Genomic DNA, 22,071 nt, shown 5'->3' with positions numbered 1-22,071 from the left:
GCTTAAAAATCTCCAAGGAAGGAGAGTCCACAGCCTCCCTAGGGGGTGTGTTCCACTGTTACCATCAGAAAGTTCTTCCTGATATTTAGTTGGAATCTCCTGTCTTGTAACTGGAAGCCACTGGTTTGAGTCCTACCCTCCACAGCAGGAGAAAACAAGCTATTTATTTACTTTACAGATGTATAGATGGCTTTACAACCCAAGTCTGTCTATACAGGATTAAATAAAAAATAAATAAAATTGTGACTAACATATTTCTTACACACAAGTGAAGCCACGCCGCCGGGTTGTGTTCTGAAATCTGAGAGAAACCAGTTGGAAATCCCCCAAGCCTCTGAAATCCTGTGGCCTTTCATCCCCCACGCACCTTAGAAATTGCCAATCAGTCTGGCAAACTCAAAGCTCATTTGCTTAAACATGTCATTTCAACACTCCTTCACCTTAATCACTGTGAAGTCAATTGGGTGTCGAGGTTTCATTTCACTGCAAAAGACACCAGTTATTATAAAGAAAATTCAATAGAGAGTTGTGATTGGAATCAGGCTGAAGAACATCACCGCCAACTGCTACCTCTTCATTTAACATTACCTTCCTTTAATTATAGGTGGTTTTTGTGTCATAGAATTGCTCAGGTTAAGAATATTTCGTAATAGCAAAATGTGCATTTGCTTAGGGGGGGAACAAGGGGTCATCCAACTGTTATTGGACTCTGAACCTCCACTAAAGGTAAAGGGGTATAGGGACCCCTGACCATTAGGTCCAGTCGTGGCCGACTCTGGGGTTGTGGCGCTCATCTCGCTTTATTGGCCGAGGGAGCTGGCGTACAGCTTCTGGCTTATGTGGCCAGCATGACTAAGTCGCTTCTGGCGAACCAGAGCAGCGCACGGAAATGCTGTTTACCTTCCCGCCGGAGCGGTACCTATTTGTCTACTTTGATGTGCTTTCGAACTGCTAGGTTGGCAGGAGCTGGGACCGAGCAACGGGAGCTCACCCCGTCACAAGGATTCGAACCGCCGACCTACTGATCGGCAAGTCCTAGGCTCTGTGGTTTAACCCACAGCGCCACCCGCGTCCCTTCAACCTCCATTAGCCTCAGCCATAATCAGCAATGGTCATGGATGATGGGAGTTGTAGTCTTTTGAAAGACCGCAGGCTGCCCCTCCTTGCTACATGTGATCAGGTGACTGTCAGTCTCATTCTATCTATTTTATATTTAGTTATACTGACTTTCCCTCTCTATGCAAGAAAAGCCCTGGCTTTAAGCCCCATTTCCCTCACTCTTGCATTGAAAGCTAAATTGCCCTCTCTCCCCCTGTTCAGCTCCGCCTTCCTTCGAGTTTTGGAATCAAATTTATTGGCAATTAAGCTAAATGTTCCGAAAGCTGACTTGCTAGATCCCAGCTAATGCTTTGCAAAGCAGCTCTTCTGCAAGCAAATTAAAATAAGCTGATCTGCTCTTTACAAGTCCTCTATTCTCCCACCTCTTTCCTCCTTTTTTTTTTTTTTTTTGCAGAGTTAAGATAAACTTTGCTGAACCTGAACTGCTGAAGAGCTCCGCTCAAGGTTGTGTTAGCAAACTAAGCAAGCGATACCTAGCTCTATAGACCCAGCTGTAGAAATTTGGGATATAGCAACATGAAGCATCTTAGAGTCAAATTATGGGGTAAAAGAGGAGACACAATGCACAGCTCTCCTAGGGCTATATCGTTTCAGAAAGCAGGGGGTGGGGTTGCCTGTTTGAGGTTAAGAACTTGCAAATAGAAAACTAAGGTTTTGAGGAAAGCTTCGCTTGCAACCTCCTAATTTTTCACAGGGAAAGTTGGTAGAGTATTTAAGCTTATGATTTGCACCACCCATATTCTGAAGTGGTACAGTCCCAGGATACCCCCCACCCCCACCCCGGATTATACCACTACATTGTGAAATGTATAGATCAGCTCTTTGGGAGTTTGATTTTAGCATATGTGTAACCGAGGCAATGGGACGCGGGTGGCGCTGTGGGTTAAACCACAGAGCCTAGGACTTGCTGATCAGAAGGTCAGCACTTCAAATTCCCACGACGGGGTGAGCTCCCGTTGCTTGGTCCCTGCTCCTGCCAACCTAGCAGTTCGAAAGCACGTCAAAAGTGCAAGTAGATAAATAGGTACCGCTCAGGCGGGAAGGTAAACGGCGTTTCCATGCGCTGCTCTGATTTGCCAGAAGCGGCTTAGTCATGCTGGCCACATGACCCAGAAGCTGTACGCCAGCTCCCTCAGCCAATAAAGTGAGATGAGCGCCACAACGCAGAGTCGGCTACAACTGGACCTAATGGTCAGGGGTCCCTTTACCCTTTACCTTTAACCGAGGCAAATGAATTAGGACCTTGCAGAGGAATGCCCAGTTTCCCAAGTGCAAACAGGGCCTTTTCAGTGGTAGCACCTGAATTGCAGAACTGTGCTTTCAGAGTGGTATGCCTGGCACCACTGAGTCTCCTTTTTTTAGCACTAGCAGAGACCTAAAAAAGTAAAATACCCAGACCTTTAAATCTATTATTTTCCATTTATTCTTTGGACAGAGTTAGGGATATGGGGGGGAGATTCAATTCAGTTCACATTTAGAGGTAAACCTACCTAATTTGCATTCCATGAACAAATATGTGAACCAAAACACAGCCACCATTCAAAATTCACCCTTCTCTGAATTTCGCAGTGTAGTTCTCTGGCCAAGTAATGTGCACAAAAATGCATATAACGGTGAAAACTGTGTTGCAAAAATGTGTATATTAGGCAAAATTCCATAGAAATATGTGTCTATTGGGATAAATCAGAACTCTGGCTAGTTTTCCCAGTTACTTTCTTATAAATCTCAAACTGATGTGGAAATGTGGGGAAATAGGTTTAAGATTGGAAAAATGGGAACCAGACAAGAAACTGAAATTGTCCGACTCATTTATCCCTGGCTGTGTCGATACTGACTTGGGCAAGATCAGAGTCAACATTGTTGGGTTCATAGGTTTCAACTCCCTGGCTTCACCCCTAAACTCCCAGCCACCCTGAACAGGAAACGATAAAGCAGGCTGAACGTTTGGCTATAACGTTGTGCAGATTCTCTGTAAAAAGTGAGTGAACAAATGATGGCACAAGCTATTTGGGAATCTCCTGAGTCTCATTGTCTGAAATTCTGGAATTTGGGTGGCCTTTCATCCCACACATAGCTTAGAAACTACCACAGGTCAGGCAAACCCAGTCTCTTTCACTAAACATGCGATTTCAGCATTTCACTGGTGAGATGTTGTCCTCCATCAATGTTCTCATTTCCTGCTGTTTTTGTGAACTTTCCCCCTTTGATCTCCCCTTAACAGGAAGGCTGTCAAAGCAACGTTGGTTCTTCTGCCTCTTCTGGGTATTACCTACATGCTTTTCTTCGTCAACCCCGGGGAAGATGATATCTCCCAGATATTTTTCATCTACTTCAATTCCTTCTTGCAGTCTTTTCAGGTAGGGGATGTTAAAATGCAAAATGGGCACAGTCGTGGTAAATGACTAAACTGGCTCAGCTTTGACAAGTGTGTCACTCTGTCAACCACTAGAGCTCGCAGTCAGGGTGACTGACAAGGAATGATAGCCAAGAGAAATACCTCATGGACTATGGATGGGTTATTACTTACGGGGTCCTTGCCGTGGGATCACATTCATCCAGTGCTTTACTAGCTGCCCTGGCTCCTGGTGGAGTACAGGGTCAGGTTTAAGGTGCTGGTTTTGACATTTGAAGCCCTATGTGGCCTAGGACCCTTGTATCTACGGGACCGCCTCTCCTGGTGTGCCCCACGGAGGACCTTAAGGTCCACAAATAACAACACTTTGGAGGTCCCGAGCCACAAGGTGGTTAGATTGGTCTTAGCTAGGGCCAGGGCCTTTTCAGTACTGGCCCCAACTTGGTGGAACGCTCTGGAGAATGCTTTGGAGAACATTCACTCAATAATAATAATAAGAAGAAGAAGAAGAAGAAGAAGAAGAAGAAGAAGAAGAAGTTGTTTTATTTATACCTTATACCCCACCCTCCCCGGCCAGAGCCAGGCCTCAGGGAGGCTTACACCAATAAAATTACAATAAAACATAATGGGGGGGGGCAAACAAACAAACAAGACAGCCGGTTTATTAAAATACGAGTTAAAATACAATTTAAAATGCAGCCTCATTTTAATAGTAGCCCATAAATCAAAACCATAAGGGGAGGAAACATAAGAGTCAGACTGAGTCCAGCCCCAAGGCCTGGTGGAACAGCTCTGTCTTGCAGGCCCTGCGGAAAGATGTCAAGTCCCGCAGGGCCCTAGTCTCTTGTGACAGAGCGTTCCACCAGATCAGGGCCACGGCCGAAAAAGCCCTGGTTGAGGCCAGCCTAACCTCCCCGTGGCCCGGTACCTCCAATATCTTTTTGTTTGAAGACCATAAGGTCCTCCGTGGGACATGTCAGGAGAGGCGGTCCCGTAGGTACGAGGGTCCTAGGCCGTATAGGGCTTTAAAGGTTAAAACCAGCACCTTAAACCTGATCCTGTACTCCACCGGGAGCCAGTGCAGCTGATATAGCACTGGGTGAATGTGATCCCGCAGCGAGAACCCCGTGAGGAGTCTTGCTGCAGCATTCTGCACCCGCTGGAGTTTCTGGGTCAGTCTCAAGGGCAGCCCCACGTATCACTTATAGAAGTGGAGTCGGGCTTTATGTAGTAACCATCTGTGATATATACATGATTTCCAAGATGTAATGTCCGGTTAAAGAGATTTGTCCCCCAAACCAATTTATGAACAGCCAGCCATAGATCTAGACCAGGCATGGGTGACCTGTGGCCCTCAAGACAACAGGAACTGTGATCAAAAGTGTTTGTTTTATTCTGTTTTACTCTGTTTTTATTGATCTCTCATAGCTACCTAGAGACTAGCTGGAGATGGGATACTTTTTTTTTTAATTGAACAAACGAATGGAGTTCTAGTCCAACAGCATCTGGGGGTCTCCAGGTTAGGCACCCCTAATCTAGACAATATTAAGGATCACTCTGGTGAGATAACGCAGCATTACTTTGAGATGTATCTCAATAAAGCGACGGCTCGAGAATCAACTTGTTGGCAGAGGAATATTGGCTGAGGGACATCAGAAGTAAAAAAAGGGAGGACTTTGTGATGTTCACCCCCAAACATTCCAGCCTTTTTTCATGCATCTTCCTATTCTCTTTTGCAACGGGAGAAAAATAACCTCATACCGATGTCTTTCTGTTTCTTCTAGGGCTTTTTTGTGTCTGTGTTTTACTGCTTCTTAAATGGAGAGGTAAGTTTCATTATACTCTGTCTGCACCGTCCCTTAATAAAAAGTTGGTGGGGTTTTTTTTTAGCAAAATGGAGAAGTTATGCTTCCTAATAGAATAAGGAACGTCTGGTCTTGGTTATGTTTGTCTTCCCAGCCACTCAATGAGGGAAGCCTCAGTCGTAAACCGTGAGACTCTTCACCTCAGAGTTGTAGGTTTGAGCCCAGGTTGAGCAAAAGATTCCTACACTGCAATTCTATGAAATTATTTCCAATCTACATAGGAGAGATTGAGGCACCAGGCAAGTCAGTTGCTTCATAGCTTGCTGGGCTGGGTCAATTCAGGATTTTCAGCATGCTTGGAGGATCTGCAACATACATCCGATTATGGATGTTATCCTCACAGCCCCTTGATATGCACAATCTTAACTCCCCCCCCCAAAAAAAAATCAAATCTGGCAAAACATTCTGAATCCATATCTACACTCCAAACCTTTGCTTTGAAATACAGTCATACCTCGGGTTACAGCCGCTTCAGTTTGCTTTTTTTCGGGTTGCGGACCGCTGAAACCCAGAAGTACCGGAACAGATTACTTCTGGGTTTCGGCGGTCACACATGCGCAGAAGCGCTAAATCACGCTTTGCGCATGCGCAGAAGTGCCAAATCACAACCCGTGTGTGCACAGACGTGGGTTGAGAATGTGCATCCCGGACAGATCATGTTCGCAACCCGAGCGTCCACTGTATACCATATTTTTCAGTGTATAAGACAATGTTTTTTGCTTAAAAAAAATAGGCAAACATTGGGTGTCGTTTTAGATAGTGAATGCAGAGGAGAGACTTATGATTAATGGCAGCAGCAAGCAGGAGATTGGCAGCGGCAATTGGGTGGGTGATTGGTGGCTGCGGTAAGGCCTGCTGGCGATTGGCTGTGGCTGCGGCAATTAGGCAGGCGATTGGAGGTTGTGGTGAGGAGGGCAGGCGATTGGTGGCTGCGGCAAGTGGGCGGGTGGGCTGTTGGCGGCGGCAAGCGGGCAGACAATTGGTGGCTGCGGCGAGGTGTGAGATAGGCAATGGCTGTGGCAAGTGATTGGCAGTGGCGGGGCAGGCGGGTGAGTGATTGGAGGAAGTGACCTCCCCCCCCCAAAAAAAGCTAAACAACTTAATTTCTTAATTTGGGGTTAAAAAAATAGGGGTCGTCTTATACGTGGGGGCGTCTTATACACGGAAAAATACGGTACGTCTCAAAAAGTAGAATTCGGATGCAGCAAACAAGCATGCACACCAGGAAACAGGAGCAAATGGATGTAACAAATGCATAATTAAAGGGAGGGATCATGGTTCAATCCCCTCCCCTTGGCATCTCCAGGAAGGACTGGGAATGTCCTGCCCCAAACACTGGAGAGCCTCTGCCAGCCAGTGTAGACAATACTGAGCTACACCAGGTATTTGACTCTGAATAAGGCAACTTCCACATCAACAACCTCAGATATGCAGATGACACAACCTTGATGGCAGAAAGTGAGGAGGAATTAAAGAACCTTTCAATGAGGGTGAAAGAGGAGAGCACAAAATATGGTCTGAAGCTCAACATCAAAAATGAAGATCATGGCCACTGGTCCCACCACCTCCTGGCAAACAGAAGGGGAAGAAATGGAGACAGTGAGAGATTTTACTTTCTTGGGCTCCATGATCACTGCAGATGGTGACAGCAGCCACAAAATTAAAAGACGCCTGCTTCTTGGGAGAAAAGCAATGACAAACCTAGACAGCATCTTAAAAAGCAGAGACATCACCTTGCCAACAAAGGTCCGTATAGTTAAAGCTATGGTTTTCCCAGTAGTGATGTATGGAAGTGAGAGCTGGACCATAAAGAAGGCTGATCGCCGAAGAATGGATGCTTTTGAATTATGGTGCTGGAGGAGACTCTTGAGAGTCCCATGGACTGCAAGAAGATCAAACCCATCCATTCTGAAGGAAATCAGCCCTGAGTGCTCACTGGAAGGACAGATCCTGAAGCTGAGGCTCCAATACTTTGGCCACCTCATGAGAAGAGAAGACTCCCTGGAAAAGACCCTGATGTTGGGAAAGATGGAGGGCACAAGGAGAAGGGGACAACAGAGGACGAGATGGTTGGACAGTGTTCTCGAAGCTACCAGCATGAGTTTGACCAGACTGCGGGAGGCAGTGGAAGACAGAAGTGCCTGGCGTGCTCTGGTCCAGGGGGTCATGAAGAGTCGGACATGACTAAACGACTAAACAACAACAACAAGGCAATTTCCTATATGATCTTCTGGTGGTGGTGCACTCTCTGGGAAAACAGCTCCCCGACTCTCTGGCTGACAATGCAACAACATCTTCCACTGTTTGTACATTTGCTGAGCAAGAACTTTGCAAGAACCATTTGCTTTAACAAGAGTTTTAAAGCTGGCTTCTATACAGACATGCACACACATCTTGCTCCCATTTCCTCACTGCAGGCCGTTTAATCCCTTTGCACTCTGGGGAGAAGTTTCCCATCTTCCTTCCCGGAGCCTTTCATTGAGCTCTCATCCCCTCCACTCAAGCAGAGCACCACCCTAATAGTTTTCTCTCCTCTCCCTGTACGGAGGACTTTTCAGAGCCATTAGCAACAGCACCGTTCTTCTATTTCTGTTCTGCCTTTTCTGAGTTGACCCATTCCATCCCATTAGCCAGGTATAACAGCATTTGACTGCGATAATTTCGGGGCTCATTTGCTTCCCTTTCTGCCTGCGTGATTCCCTGCTCTCCACGTGCCGCCCTGTGCAAAGCAGAAAGGCCTTTTCCGTGCGCCTCCTGCAATTATTCTAAGGCTTCTTGAAACATACAAATAGGGAGGCAAGTCCTTCCTATGTCAACCCACCACATTCGGTGGCTTTCTCCAGCTTACCAGGCTGCTGCTTCCTCTTTGCATTGTTCAGTCCATCAATGGCATGCTTATGGGAGTCATTCCAGACACAGGAGAGAGCGAGAGAGAGAAGATCTGATAAAACAAGATAATGTTATTTCGTTGGGGTTCGGCACCAAGGGTTGGCATGCTCAGCCAGATGCCAAGGGCCCATGTCCCACCAGGGGGCCCATTCTCATGCACACACACAAACACACACTCATGAGGCCCACCTCTCATCATCCATGCTCCAGGGTCTTGAGTGCTTTTGTCTAGCTGGCATGTGCTCTTGGACTGTGGTAATGCTTCTTGCTTGCCTGGATAATAATAATAATAATAATAATAATAATAATAATAATAATAATAATAATATTTTTAAAATGAAACACAAATAAATAAATAAATTTTATTTATACCCCGCCCTCCCCAGCCAAGACTGGGCTCAGGGCAGCTAACAACCAATAATAAAAGCAAGTTGATTATAATTTAAAAAAACAAGATTAAAATACAACATTAAAACATTAGGATGCAGCCTCTTCACAGGAGGAGAAAGGAAAAAGAAAGAGGGGGAGGGAATCAAACTGATTCTAAGCCAAAGGCCAGGTGGAACAACTCTGTCTTACAGGCCCTGCGGAAAGAAATCAGATTCCGCAGGGCCCTGGTCTCAGGAGACAGAACGTTCCACCAGGCTGGAGCCAGTGTTGAGAAGGCCCTAGCTCTGCTTGAGGCTAGTCTAACTTCCTTAGGGCCCGGGACCACTAGGGTGTTGCTATTTATGGGCCTTAAGGTCCTCCGTGGGGCAGACCAGGAGACGCGGTCCCATAGGTACAAGGGTCCTAGGCTGTGAAGAGCTTTAAAGGTCAAAGCCAGCACCTTAAATCTGACCCTGTACTCCACCGGGAGCCAGTGCAGCTGGAAAAGCACTGGGTGAATATGCTCCCATGGCAGAGACCCCGTGAGGAGCCTCGCTGCAGCATTCTGCACCCGCTGGAGTTTCTGGGACAGCTTCAAGGGCAGCCCCGTGTAGAGCAAATTACAGTAGTCAAGCCTGGAAGTGACCGTCGCATGGATCACTGTGGCCAGGTTGGGGCGGGAAAGGTAAGGGACCAACTGCTTGATGCAGCGAAGGTGGAAAAATGTCGCCTTGGCTGATGCTGTAACCTGCGCCTCCATAGAAAGGGAGGATTACACCCAAACTCTTAATGGATAGAGAATTCAGAGAAGTGTTACAGGTGGGGGGAGAGGGAGAAACTGTGTGTGTGTGTTAGAGAGAAGGGAAGAAACCTCTGACTTTTGCATGTAGCCTAGGGTTACAATTTCCCGCGGACAGCCCCCAGATTTGCGAATAAGTCCCCAGACAAATTCCATCTCCGGAATGTCCCCAGATTTCATCTAATGTCCCCGGGAAACACAGCCTATCGCAGCAGCCTCCCAACTTCTGGGAAGTGAGGCTTCACGCTGCCTATCAGAGCTTGTGTGCAAGCAGAAGGGGGCAGGGATCTCTGTTAGGCAACGGGAAGCCTCCCTTCCCAGCTGAGGGATCCCTGCCCCCTCCTGCACACAAGTAGGAATGGGATTGGGGCTGCTCCGATGGGAAGGGAGGCATTGCGCTGCCTGAGAGATCCCTGCCCCCTCCTGCTTGCACACAAGTAGGAGCTGGGATGGGGCTGCTCTGATGGGAAGGGAGGCATTGTGCTGCCCAAGCCACCCAGCCCTCCTTCTCCACCTTCCATGCCTGACCCACCGCACACTGCTTCCCCACCACCACCACCACCAAAGAACCAACAACTCAGGGGCTGCCCAGGCTCATGGAGAAAGGAGATAGAAGCCTCGGAGGAAGGGGAAACATGGCGGTTTAGGTCAAGGCAGCGGCCGCACCTCTGCCACCGCCATCGCTGCAGCATCAACGTCCAGAACGTGTAGTATTTATTTATTTATTGTTTAAAGTGTCCCCAGATTCATTGAAAAAATCTGGTAACCTTAATGTAGCCTATTGTACAAAGGTAAGAGACATATCTATGGATCAGTTGTCAGGGGCTGGTTGGATGCAGAGGACTGGTGGGAGGCACCAGCTGGGGAGCCACCAAAGGAAGAAGGTTCAGAGTGGTGGTGGGATGACAATGAGTCATCAGAGGGACAAGATTGGGAGGAAGAGATGTTGGAAGCTGAAGAGGAAACAGGGCTGTGTGAATGGGGAGAGTCTGTGGCAGAAAGAAGTCCAGAAGCTAAAGCAGGAGAAGGGGAAGGCCAAGAGGCAGAGATGAGTCAGGGTCTCTCCCACTCTTCACAAGCCTGTGTCTCCCAGAACCAGAAGAGGCATGAAACGAGAGGAGCAAAGGCAGGCACACAGGCATAGTATCAGATTGCTTGGGAAAACCCTGGAGAGGAGGAGACATAGGCAACTGTGGGGAGGCAGGGACCTTTGGTCTTCATGGGGGCAAGACTTGCTAGAGAAGAGTTGCTGTGCTCATTAGGCCTGACACTCCTGCGCGGATCCTGTATTGCTAATAACGAGTTCACTACAACTCACTCATTGTGATTTCCTGCTACTTGCTCCTTTCATCAGCCCTCTGTTCTTTCTGGCTCCACTCGCCATGAGCATGTGGCCTCCCAGGAGGCTCATTTGGGGGGGGGTGGGATGTAGCCCTGGAATTTAAAAAGGTTCCTCTACCCTGTTTTATAAGTTGTGTGATGAGTTCCCACCTCTCCCCAGTAGGAATAAAGACACATGATACCATTATTTTAGGTTAATGGGCTAAAATTGGCCTCAACTTTATTGGTTACAGGTGATGAGCGGTATTGGCTTAGGCATTGGTCCTATCCGACTATCCGGCTTCAGCCTGTTTGCCTGAAGACCGGGAAGGGTTAGCACCAGCAGGGGGAACCCTGCTGATGCACATCAACTAGGGACTCCCCCGGGGTCACCGCTCGGGGGGCGTGCCTTAGGCCCTGACCTCCATAGGCTTTGGATGAGGCCACGCCCCCCAGAATCCTTACCAGACTACCCTTCAATATTTAAGGGAGGTGATGGTGCTCCCCCCCCAACACATCTACATAACAATACCCCTACCAATGCCTGACCGCCAAATCAAGAAGTTGTGACGATTTGCTGCGAGGTAGGCGAAAAACCAAATGGCCGGTGTCAATTTGCCAAGTGGAAAAAATTGCTACCAGTTGGTTGGTACCAGTTGCTACCAGTTGCCTTAACGGCGACCAACCGAGGTCCATAGCAAGGTCAGAAGGGGAACCTTGAAGGGCGGGCGGGTGGGAAAACCAACGTAGCTGAGCAGCCAAAGAGGGAGATCCCGGGCCGCGCTTGCCTTAAATGAGGCAAGCCACACAGGGGGGATGGCTCGGGGGATGGCGTGGCCCGAGGATTCCCCTGATCGCACGGGGGCTGGGGCGTGTTGGGGGCGTGAAGCCCGCAACACCACCTCCTCCCGAGGTCGGAAGTGGCTTTTACAACAAAATGCTGTTGTGCTGTAGAGCAGTAGGATGAATTTTTGACATATAATGAAATCACAGCAGCTGGTGGGGAGCTTGGGGGGAAAGAGGCGAGTGTTTGGTTTAAGCCTTCCCTTCCCCTTCCGTCCTTTCCTGATGCAAACCACCCCTTCTTCATGGCAGTTGCTGCCAGGGCACAGTTACCTGGGGATAGGGAATGAAGAGAGGCCAGCGCTGGATGTGAAAGCCCCGTGGGACAGAGGTTTAACCTTTGCATCCAAAGGACCTTTGCTTTGTGAAGTCGCCCTCCTCCTCAGCATCTGTGCTCCATCACTCGGCCTTCTGCAGGGCTCTCCAGGGTGCTTTGCAATGCCACCTGTTTTATGCCATTCCCAGAATCTCTGCTGCACTTTCACTGTCAGTGCCATCATGGGCAAATTGCACTTCTTTTCCATTCCCCAGGCACACTTCAAAAAGTTTGCCAGAGGCTGGGGAGGAGAGAGAGAGAGAGAACAGGCTGAGGGAGAAAATTGCTTGCATCTTTCTTTTCCTTTTTCCTTTCTCCTTCTGTGATGGAACTCTTATTTGGGGACTCCCCTGGCTTTTTACTGGCCCACATAGGACCAGTCTGGACAGTTGGCCTTGATGAAGAGTTGATGTTTTCATCCCCCAAAAGTTTTTTATTAGAGTTTCTACTGAAATGAGGCTGCATTTTAATGTTGTATTTTAATCTTGTTTTTAAGTTGTATTTTAATTAATTGTTTTTATACCTGGTGTTAGCCGCCCTGAGCCTGGTCTTGGCTAGGGAGGGCGGGGTATAAATTATTATTATTATTATTATTATTATTATTATTATTATTATTATTATTATTTTCAGGTATCGGAGCTGGAATCCCTCATGTAAGGTTTTTCCAGTGAAAAATAAGAAACCACCATGCTAAATGCAAGATGAGATATAGTCAAGATGAGATGTAGTTTGAAGCAGTGGGCTGGAGGCAAGGAGAACTGAGTTCAATTTCCCCATGCAGTGATGCAGACAGTCCCTTGGTGCTGCGGCCCATATAGCTCTGGGCCTCAGCTCCCTATCTGTGAAATGGGGACATGTGCTGGTTTTCACCCTTTGCCTTGCAAACTTTAGGTTTAACTTCCTTAGGACGCAGATCTTCCTTCTGTGCCCTTTAGGTAAAAAGCAACAACGATGTACACTGATGAGGATATTCAGAATATTATCCTTACCATTATTACTGACATACTGCACAGAGTTGTTGGGAGAAGGAGTGTGTCTGGCCTTGTACAGCAGAAATAGTCATAATGTTTGTGGGCATCCAGCCGGATGACCTATAACAACAACAACAACAACAACAACAACAACAACAACAACAATAATAATAATATAACTTTATTTATATCCCGCCCTCCCCAGCTGAAGCCAGGCTCAGAGTGGCTAACAACAGTAAAAATAACACAGTTTACATAAAATCACAATCAATTAATTGAAATACATTCTATAATCAATTCATTCTAAAATCAATTCAGAGTCAAATTAATGGCAACCGTTGGGCTAGAGTTCTATGAGGATTACAGAAGGAGAGAGGGGGTCAGACTGTGCCTTGGCCAAAGGCCTGGTGGAACAGCTCTGTCTTGCAGGCCCTGCGGAAAGATTTCAAGCCCCGCAGGGCCCTAGTCTGTTGTGACAGAGAATTCCACCAGATCGGGGCCACGACCAAAAAAGCCCTGGCTCTGGTTGAGGCCAGCCTAATCTCCCTGTGGCCCGGGATCTCCAAGATGTTTTACTATTTTGGAAAGGCCTTTCTAAGCCAAAAGAGCTTCCCTCGGAGGAAATAGAGCTTCGAACACCCTTCCTTCAGTACAGTGGTACCTCTGGTTACAGACGCTTCAGGTTACATACGCTTCAGGTTACGGACTCCGCTAACCCAGAAATAGTACCTTGGGTTAAGAACTTTGCTTCAGGATGGGAACAGAAATCATGTGGCAGCAGCGGGAGGCCCCATTAGCTAAAATGGTGCTTCAGGTCAAGAACAGTTTCAGGTTAAGAACGGACCTCCGTAACGAAATAAGTACTTAACCCGAGGTACCACTGTACTTAGGCTTGCTTGCATGGAGCTCCCAGCCCCAGAATGAGCTGGCCGTGGTCCTGAACATTCAGGTCCCCTACCCTGGACTCTTCAAAAGCAAACCCTGCAGACTTCAGCCTGGAACAGGAGGTGGTCCTGTTGTCACCAGTTTTAACTTCCTTTTCCCATATCAGTAATGCAGGGGCAAACTAACATGGTGCCCTACAGATGTTCCTGGACCACAGCACCCCTCATCCCTGTTCACTGGCCACGCTGTCGGCGTCTGATAGGCGTTTAAATCCAACATCTGGCAGGCTCCATATTGGCCGCCTCTGACCAAGAGGCTCAAAACTCATTCTAAGTGAAGTCTCTCATCACAACTCATTGGGCGTCCTTTTGCTTTCTCTCACCAGTGCCTACCAGGCAGCCTTAAAAAGGTAAAGGGACCCCTGACCATCAGGTCCAGTCGTGGCCGACTCTGGGGTTGCGGCGCTCATCTTGCTTTACTAGCCGAGGGAGCCGGCGTACAGCTTCCGGGTCATGTGGCCAGCATGACTAAACTGCTTCTGGCGAACCAGAGCAGTGCACAGAAATGCCATTTACCTTCCCACCGGAGCGGTATCTATTTATCTACTTGCGCTTTGACGTGCTTTTGCCAGACTGTTTATTTTGGCACACCACTCCAATATATTTGCCATACTCCAGCAAGTATAAGGTGGCTTCCTATACCCCTGTGCCTTTTTAAGCACAGCATGTATGCTTGTTAAAGTTTCCATCCCCTTTCACCAGGCGAAAACGTTTCTCTATAACCAGATTTTGGGCTGATTAACATTTTATGTGTTTGTGGGAAGAGGGTTCGTTTTTGTTTTGTTACATAAGCTGCCTTTATTGTCCGCTGTTTCTAACTCTGTTTTTTTGTAAGCTGCCTTGTAAGCGTCTAATCGAAAGGCAGAGTATACTTTAAAATAAACAAAAGCCCTTTCTTTACAAATTAGAAAGGAGAGATTATACAATTGCCTTTGCAAAGGCAGTGCCTTCCAGATGTTTTGTGCTGCAGATCGCACCAGCACCAGCCAGCAAAACTGAGCTGATGGGAGATGGCAACGGAAACATCTGCAGGGCACTCACCTGTTGAAGGCCAACCTAGACAGACAGCTGGAGGGTAGATTTATCTGCTCCCATCGCATCTGGGAAATGGGGCAGTTCTTTTCCATGCCAAGGGAATACATCGTATTCATCTGACTGGAAAAACAATCAACTACTTCTGACGTTTCGCCAGCAGATTCAATTGTTTCCTCCTAGCGTGAATTAAGAGCCACTTTCCAGCCGTGGAGAAAAAGGAGCCCAGCCATTTCTCCTCCGATCCATCTGAAGCAAGCTGGCTTTTAGATTTATAACAGCGGTGTTTATAGATAAGCATCTATGTGGTGCCCATAATTGATGTATTTACTCTTGAGGAAGCAGGGAGCAAATCCCTTGGTGATTCAAAGCACTAGAAGGGGGGAATCGTTCAGCAATACCTGCCGTCCCATCATTACAGAGCATTAGTTGTAACCAACAGCTCTGCAGGGCAGAAAGCACATCCATTCATTCCTTGTCCTCTAACTAATCTCCCCTACCAGCTGGAAACCACACAAAAATGAGCTTTTCTGTCCTTTTCTGTTGTTTAAGGTTATCTCTCTGCCTTGGCAGCTAACCATCCTTGCCCCTCTGCCTTCAAGCTGCCAGGGAAGATTACACTAGATGAGAGAGATAATGGAGAGGAATATCAAGAAGAAGAAGCAGTTTCTTCTTCTCTCCATTGTGACTTCACACCTGCTTTGCCTCCCTCTCCTCTCTGTCAGGAAGGAGCTCTGAAAAGCAAACCGCAGGCTCTTTTTAGCAGGTGCTAAACATGGCCTGCAGCTCACATTTCAGGTCACGGAAGACCCAGGCTCTTATATCTGATCAAATCTGAGAGGTTTTGAAGCTTGGAACTCTCGCCTCAGAGGTGTCATCACAGCTTCCAGTCCGTTGCAAAAGATAAAATAATTATTTTGGTTGGCAAATGACTATGTCAGCTTCTTCTCTGCTAAAAGTATTCAAAGCCACTTACACTCAAATAGAAATACAGCAATCCAATCGTGTGTGTGTGTGTGTGTGTGTGTGTGTGTGTGTGTGTGCAGGGATTTTTAGCAGCTGGATTTTATGCTTATTTCTGTGCTGCTGGAGGACTGGATATTGTTAACATGTTAATCGGAGTTGCACAGCTAAGGCTTGAGCAGCGAGGTGGTGACTGTTTAACCCTGTTCTTAAAGGTAAAGGTAAAGGGACCCCTGACTGTTAGGTCCAGTTGTGGACAACTCTGGGGTTGCAGCGCTCATCTCGCTTTACTGGCCAAGGGAGCCGGCGTACAACTTCCGGGTCATGTGGCCAGCATGACTAAGCCGCTTCTGGCGAACAGAGCAGCGCACGGAAACACCGTTTACTTTCCCACCGGAGTGGTACCTATTTATCTACTTGCACTTTGACGTGCTTTCGAACTGCTAGGTTGGCAGGAGCAGGGACTGAGCAAAGGGAGCTCACCCCATTGCGGGGATTCGAACCGCCGACCTTCTGATCAGCAAGTCCTAGGCTCTGTGGTTTAACCCACAGCGCCACCGATGTCCCTCAACCCTGTTCTTATGTGCTGCCAAAGTTTTCTGTTGCCATTTGAGGGTGGGGTGCTGCTGTTTTGTGTATGTTGTGTGTGTGAATTGCAGGTGTTTTGTATGAATCTGTTAATAGCGCAACGTGTTTATGTTTCTAAATGTGTTCCGAGTCACTTGGGGACATTTGGGCAACAAGCAAGTAACCAGTCCAACTCCCACCATCCCTGGTCCTGCTAGCTAGGGATCATGGGAGTTGTAGTCCAAAAACAGCTGGAGACCCAAGTTTGGGACTAGAGAATAGACACTGTACATAAGGCAGTGTGGAATGCGGTTCTCATCTTTGGGAAATCTCGATTCCGCAGAGAAGGTACCACCTCGCCCAAGGTGGCTGATTTTATTTGTAGTCCCGATATGCCAGCTCTGAGAAACCTGAACTTGCAATCAGCTATATATTCAACTGTAGAAAGACACTATGTGATGAGTCAGCCATAAAGGGCTGTGAGTGAGTGAACGTGCAGCATTGATAGCCTGGAAAATCTCTCTCTAAGCAGCAGGTTTTGCAACAGCGAGATTGTCTTAGGAGCACCAAGCAACAATCTGCCTCATTGTACGCGTGGCTTTTATTACGAATTCAGCAGCCTGGTTGCTTGCTTGTCATAATAGCCCGTTATGAATCACGATTTAACTGATGAGCTACCCACCTGCCCGCACAGCGCTGTTGAGAGAAGCTTTTCAGGCCTCGCTCAGGAAGGAGGCATGCGGTTATGAAAGCATCCGTCAGAAACCAGAACCACCAGATTTGTAGGACCAGGAGGGCATTGCTACTCAGCATGGCTTTTGCTAAGGGGCAAGGAACCTTTTTAGATCTGAGGCCCATGTTTGCTCACATGCAGTCTTCTGGGGGCGACATGCCAGAGGCAAAAAAAAAAAGTGGATCAGCAAGTTATGTAGTCTGGCCTTGGTCCACATGGACAGAGCTCTCCCCATAGTCTTTCCTAGCCCTGCCTAGAGACAGTATTGGGGATCAAACCTAGGAACCTCCTGCATGCAAGGCAAATGCTGTCCCACTGAGCCACAGCTCTTCCCTCTCCCTAGTCTCACAACCAAGATTCACGGGGCTATGAGAGGACGTCCCTCTGCTCAGTTGGCCTCCAGGTTAACTCCTCCCCAAAGCAAAGAAATTACCTCTAACACACAATCTCGTACAATTGCACAGTTGGTAAAGGTAAAGGGACCCCTGACCATTAGGTCCAGTCATGGCCAACTCTGGGGTTGTGGGCTCATCTCGCTTTATTGGCTGAGGCAGCCAGTATACAGCTTCCGGGTCATGTGGCCAGCATGACTAAGCCGCTTCTGGCGAACCAGAGCAGCGCACGGAAATGCTGTTTACCTTCCCACCAGAGTGGTACCTATTTATCTACTTGCACTTTGACGTGCTTTTGAACTGCTAGGTTGGCAGGAGCAGGGACCGAGCAACGGGAGCTCACCCCGTCGCGGGGATTCGAACCGCCAATCTTCTGATCGGCAAGTCCTAGGCTCTGTGGTTTAACCCACAGTGCCACCCGCGTCCCACCGCACAGTTGGTAGGGACCCCCAGATTCACCTGGTCCAGCCCCCTGCAATGCAGGAATCTCAACTAAAGCATTCATGACAGATGGACACCCAAGGTCTGCTTAAAAACCTCCAAGGAAGGAGAATCTATTGCCTCCTGACTGTGGCACTGCGTCCTTTATTGGTGTTGGGGGGGCGGGATCAGGCAGGACCAGGGGCTGGGTGTGGAGGCTTGGGGCCTCTCTCTCACCACCAGGCAGGCTTGGGGCATGGAGAGTTCACAGGGCCACACTGCACGGCCTGCCTGCCTACCAATGCATGCTTGAGGGAGCCCAGCCGGCCATCGCGGCCATGTGCCTGGGGCTACAGCCACCCTGTCCCTCTGCACGCGACGCCCCTGCCTCCTGAGGGAGCCCATTCAACTGTCCACCAGCTCTTACTGTCAGAAAGTTCTTCCTGATATTTATTACTAGCCTCCGGAGCAGGAAAACACAAGCTTGCTCCCTCTTCCGTGTGACAGCCCTTGAGATATTTGAAGGTGGTTATCGTATCTGCTCTCAGACTCCTCTTCCTTGGGCTAAACATTCCCAGCTCCTTCAACCGTTCCTCATCAGGCTTGGTTTCCAGACCCTTGATCATCTTGGTTGCCCTCCTCTGCACATGTTCCAGCTTGGCTGCCCAGAACGGGACACAGGGCTCCTGGTGGGGTCCGACAGAGGCAGAATTGATTGGAATTACTGCTTCCCTTGACTGCTGACGCAGCCTAGAATTGCATTAGCTATTCTTGCTGCTGCATCACACCATTGACTCGCTACTGACTTTTACCCTCTCTCTTTCTCTTCTTTCTCTCTCCCTCTCCTTCCCACTAGGTACGTTCTGCAGCCCGGAAGAGATGGCACCGCTGGCAAGACCACCACTCCCTTCGAGTCCGCGTGGCTCGAGCCATGTCCATCCCAACCTCTCCGACAAGGATTAGTTTTCACAGTATAAAGCAGACGGCTGCCGTGTGACAAGCCCCAGCCAACCACCAGCTGACTATGGAGTTTTGTTCTCTTTCCTCCTCCTCCTCCTCCTCATTCCCACACCAGAAAAATACTCTTTCTCCCTGTGTTCTTTTTTCTCTTTTTAACCCCTCCTCGTCCATGTGGTAGAGTAATAAAATTATATATTTGGAAGGGACCCTGAGGGTCATCTAGTCCAACCCCCCTGCAATGCAGGAATCGCAGCTAAAGCATCCATGACAGATGGCCACCCAACCATTGCTTAAAAAGGAAGGAGAGTCCACAACCTTCGGAGGGAGTGCCACAGCCCTTACTGTGTTCTCCATTTATTGCTTTCCCACACTCTCCCCTCCAGAAATCCCCTATGCTTTGAAAACCCAAATAGGAGAACTGCAACCATAATAATAATAATTTATTATTTATACCCCGCCCATCTGGCTGGGTTTCCCCAGCCACTCTGGGCGGCTTCCAACAGAATATTAAAATACAATAGTCTGTTAAACATTAAAAGCTTCCCTAAACAGGGCTGCCTTCAGATGTCTTCTAAAAGTCTGGTAGTTGCTTTTCTCTTTGACATCTGGTGGGAGGGTGTTCCACAGGGCAGGTGCCACCACCAAGAAGGCCCTCTGCCTGGTTCCCTGTAACTTGGCTTCTCGCAGGGAGGGAACCGCCAGAAGGTCCTCAGCGCTGGACCTCAGTGTCCAGGCAGAAGGATGGGGGTGGAGACGCTCCTTCAGGTATACTGGGCCAAGGCCGTCATGGGGAATCTCTGGACGGGCCCATACAACCCGACTGTAACAGGGAACCTACCCTCATTTCAGGGAGACCCTGAACTTCTGTTTGCTGGGGATCCTGCTAAATGAAGGGATCATATGCGAGAGACCATTGCCTTTCGAAAACTAACAAGCCAATCCTATGCAAGTTTACTCAGCTTTAAATCCCGAGTGAGTCTGCCGCCTTATTTATTTTATTTATAAAGCAAAAGTGGCTGCAGGAATCGTAGTTAGGAACATGGGAAGCTGCCTGGCACCAGTGCAGACCAATGGTCCATCTAGGACAGTATTGTGTACACTGACCGGCCACGGCTGTCCAGGGTTTTGGATTGGGGCCTCTCCTAGCCCTGCCTTGATGCAAGGACCTCCTAAAGCAAAGCCTATCTGCTCCCAGTGAGCTCTGGGCCTAGAGCCAAAGAAATCTAAAGTTGGAAGAGACCCCAGCGGTCATCTAAACCAACTGCCCACCGTGCCAGAATCACAGCTAAGGAATCCCTACCAGGTGGTCTTTTCCCTACTACTGAACAGTCTTGAAATCCTAGTCTTGAAGCTCTGTGCCAATTTTATTTTATTTTAAGGCTGCTGCGTTTGAGGAACAGCCCTCAACTTCCAGCGTTGATGCACACAAACACAACCTGACAATTCTGGGTGGTTTCAAGTTGTAAGATCTGTGCTACTGGTCAGTAATGGCACCTTAGGTCCACCTCTAAACCACTGCAGCTTTGACACAGCCACATTCCACCCATCAGGAGCACCAGGGCCAAGCTACCAGAAGGAAAGTCACATTTCCAGAGCTGCACAATACTGCGGATGGAGGGCTGGGATATTGCATCACCCACCCAAAAGAAGCACCACCTAAAAGGCAGGGAGCCAGCACACACACACACACACACACACACACACACACACACACACACACCCTATTACCAGCATCTGTGCAATTGTCCTGCAGAAATAACCCATCTGGAAATGTCTCATCCTTCTTGGTAGCCTTACTCCCCCTTCCCCTTGCCACCTGTGTGGTTTGCAAATCACAGCCCGAAGAAGGCGCTAGCCCTCAAGAATTTCACGTTTGTCCATTGGCCTTTCATGTTCCTATTTTCGTCATTTGTGGAGCACCGGTAACCTGAATGCAACGGCAAGAAAAGATCTAGCCGCCTTGTGATCTTCCTCTCCTAGGGGCCTGGAGGTGAAGCTCACTTAGCTTGCGATTTACAAGCCTGTTTCAATGTCCAAGACAACACTTCCTCCCCCTCAAAAAAAGGTGGAAATATGGGGAATGGAGGGTTAGAAACTGCACACGGACCTTCTCTGCTGTTTTCAAGGTCTTGGGAGCAGAATTTTCCTTCTGTGCTACATACTGGTCCTGCTGGCAGACGAAGCTTTTAAATGGACCATCTCTATAGTATGCCTGTCTGTCTGTCTGTCTCTCTCTCTCTCTCCCTCTCAGAGATTCTCTTTTTGTTCACCTCTCCTTCACCACTGAGCTTTGAAAGAGTGCTGACCAGCTTCTTCCGCTGCCTTTGCTTTTCCCTGGAAAGAGGACAACCGACAGATTTCTCAACTTCTTTTGAGGGAGGCTCAGAAATGAGCTGTTGCTTTTTTCTAAAGGGAAGCACGATACAAAGATGATGGTGACAATGCAGCTGTGAAGCTTGCATTGCATCAAGAGTGTCTCGTCTGCATTGGGGAATGCAGTAGACAATCCTCGGGGGCTTTTTATGTCACACTGATGATATGGTGTAAATATTTTCAATAATAAACACTTCTTCTGTTTTGGGGTTTCTATGGATTTGGAGAGTTTTGTTCTTGCCGTTGTTTAACCAGAAAGAAGACGGGAATAGCATTGGTTTATTGGCTGGAACACGATTTTGGTTGTGTGGCAAGATCCCGAACACACACACACACACAAACCCTTGGTTGAATAAAGACACATGACTCAAATATTTAAGGTTAATGGGCTAAAAAAAGGCCACAACTTTATTGGTTACAGATGATGAGTGGTATTGGCTTAGGCATTGGATCTAACCGACTATATCTGACTCCAGCCCATCTGCAGGGAGTCCGGAAAGGGTTAACCACCAGTAGGGGGAGTCCTGCTGATGCACATCAACTAGGAGCTCCCCCGGGGGTCACCAATAGGGGTCATGCCTTAGACCCTCACCTCCCCAGGCTTCGGACAGGGCCACGCCCCCCATAATCCTTTATCGGACTACCCTTCAATATGTGGGGCTGGTGATGGCACGACCTCCCCTCTTCTCTTCTCCAGAAATATTCCAATGCTTAACCGCCAAACCTTAAAAAGTTGTGACAATTTGCTACAAGGTAAGCGAAAACCAAGTGGCTGGTGCCAATTTGCCAAGTGGAAAAATTCCTACCAGGCCCCTCAACGATACGATAATCTTTATTGTCATT

General features: G+C 48.2%; 1 protein-coding gene across 4 annotated transcripts in view; it reads left to right on the top strand.

The window, feature by feature from the left end:
• CRHR2 (corticotropin releasing hormone receptor 2) overlaps positions 1–21,448 on the top strand; it is a 203,648-nt gene extending 182,200 nt beyond the window's left edge. For all 4 annotated transcript variants that reach the window (XM_083579912.1, XM_083579914.1, XM_083579913.1 and 1 more), the window contains 3 exons: positions 3,341–3,476; positions 5,257–5,298; positions 18,752–21,448. In XM_083579912.1, coding sequence (XP_083436038.1) covers positions 3,341–3,476; positions 5,257–5,298; positions 18,752–18,892 — 319 coding nt within the window. In that variant the 3' untranslated portion in view covers positions 18,893–21,448. The remainder of the gene's footprint in view (positions 1–3,340; positions 3,477–5,256; positions 5,299–18,751) is intronic.
• Positions 21,449–22,071: the final 623 nt, after the last annotated feature.

The sequence above is a fragment of the Podarcis filfolensis genome (genome assembly GCF_964270895.1).
Source record: "Podarcis filfolensis genome assembly, chromosome: 12".
In the NCBI taxonomy this organism is placed as follows: Eukaryota; Metazoa; Chordata; class Lepidosauria; order Squamata; family Lacertidae; genus Podarcis; species Podarcis filfolensis.
This window is presented reverse-complemented; position numbering and strand designations above follow the sequence as displayed.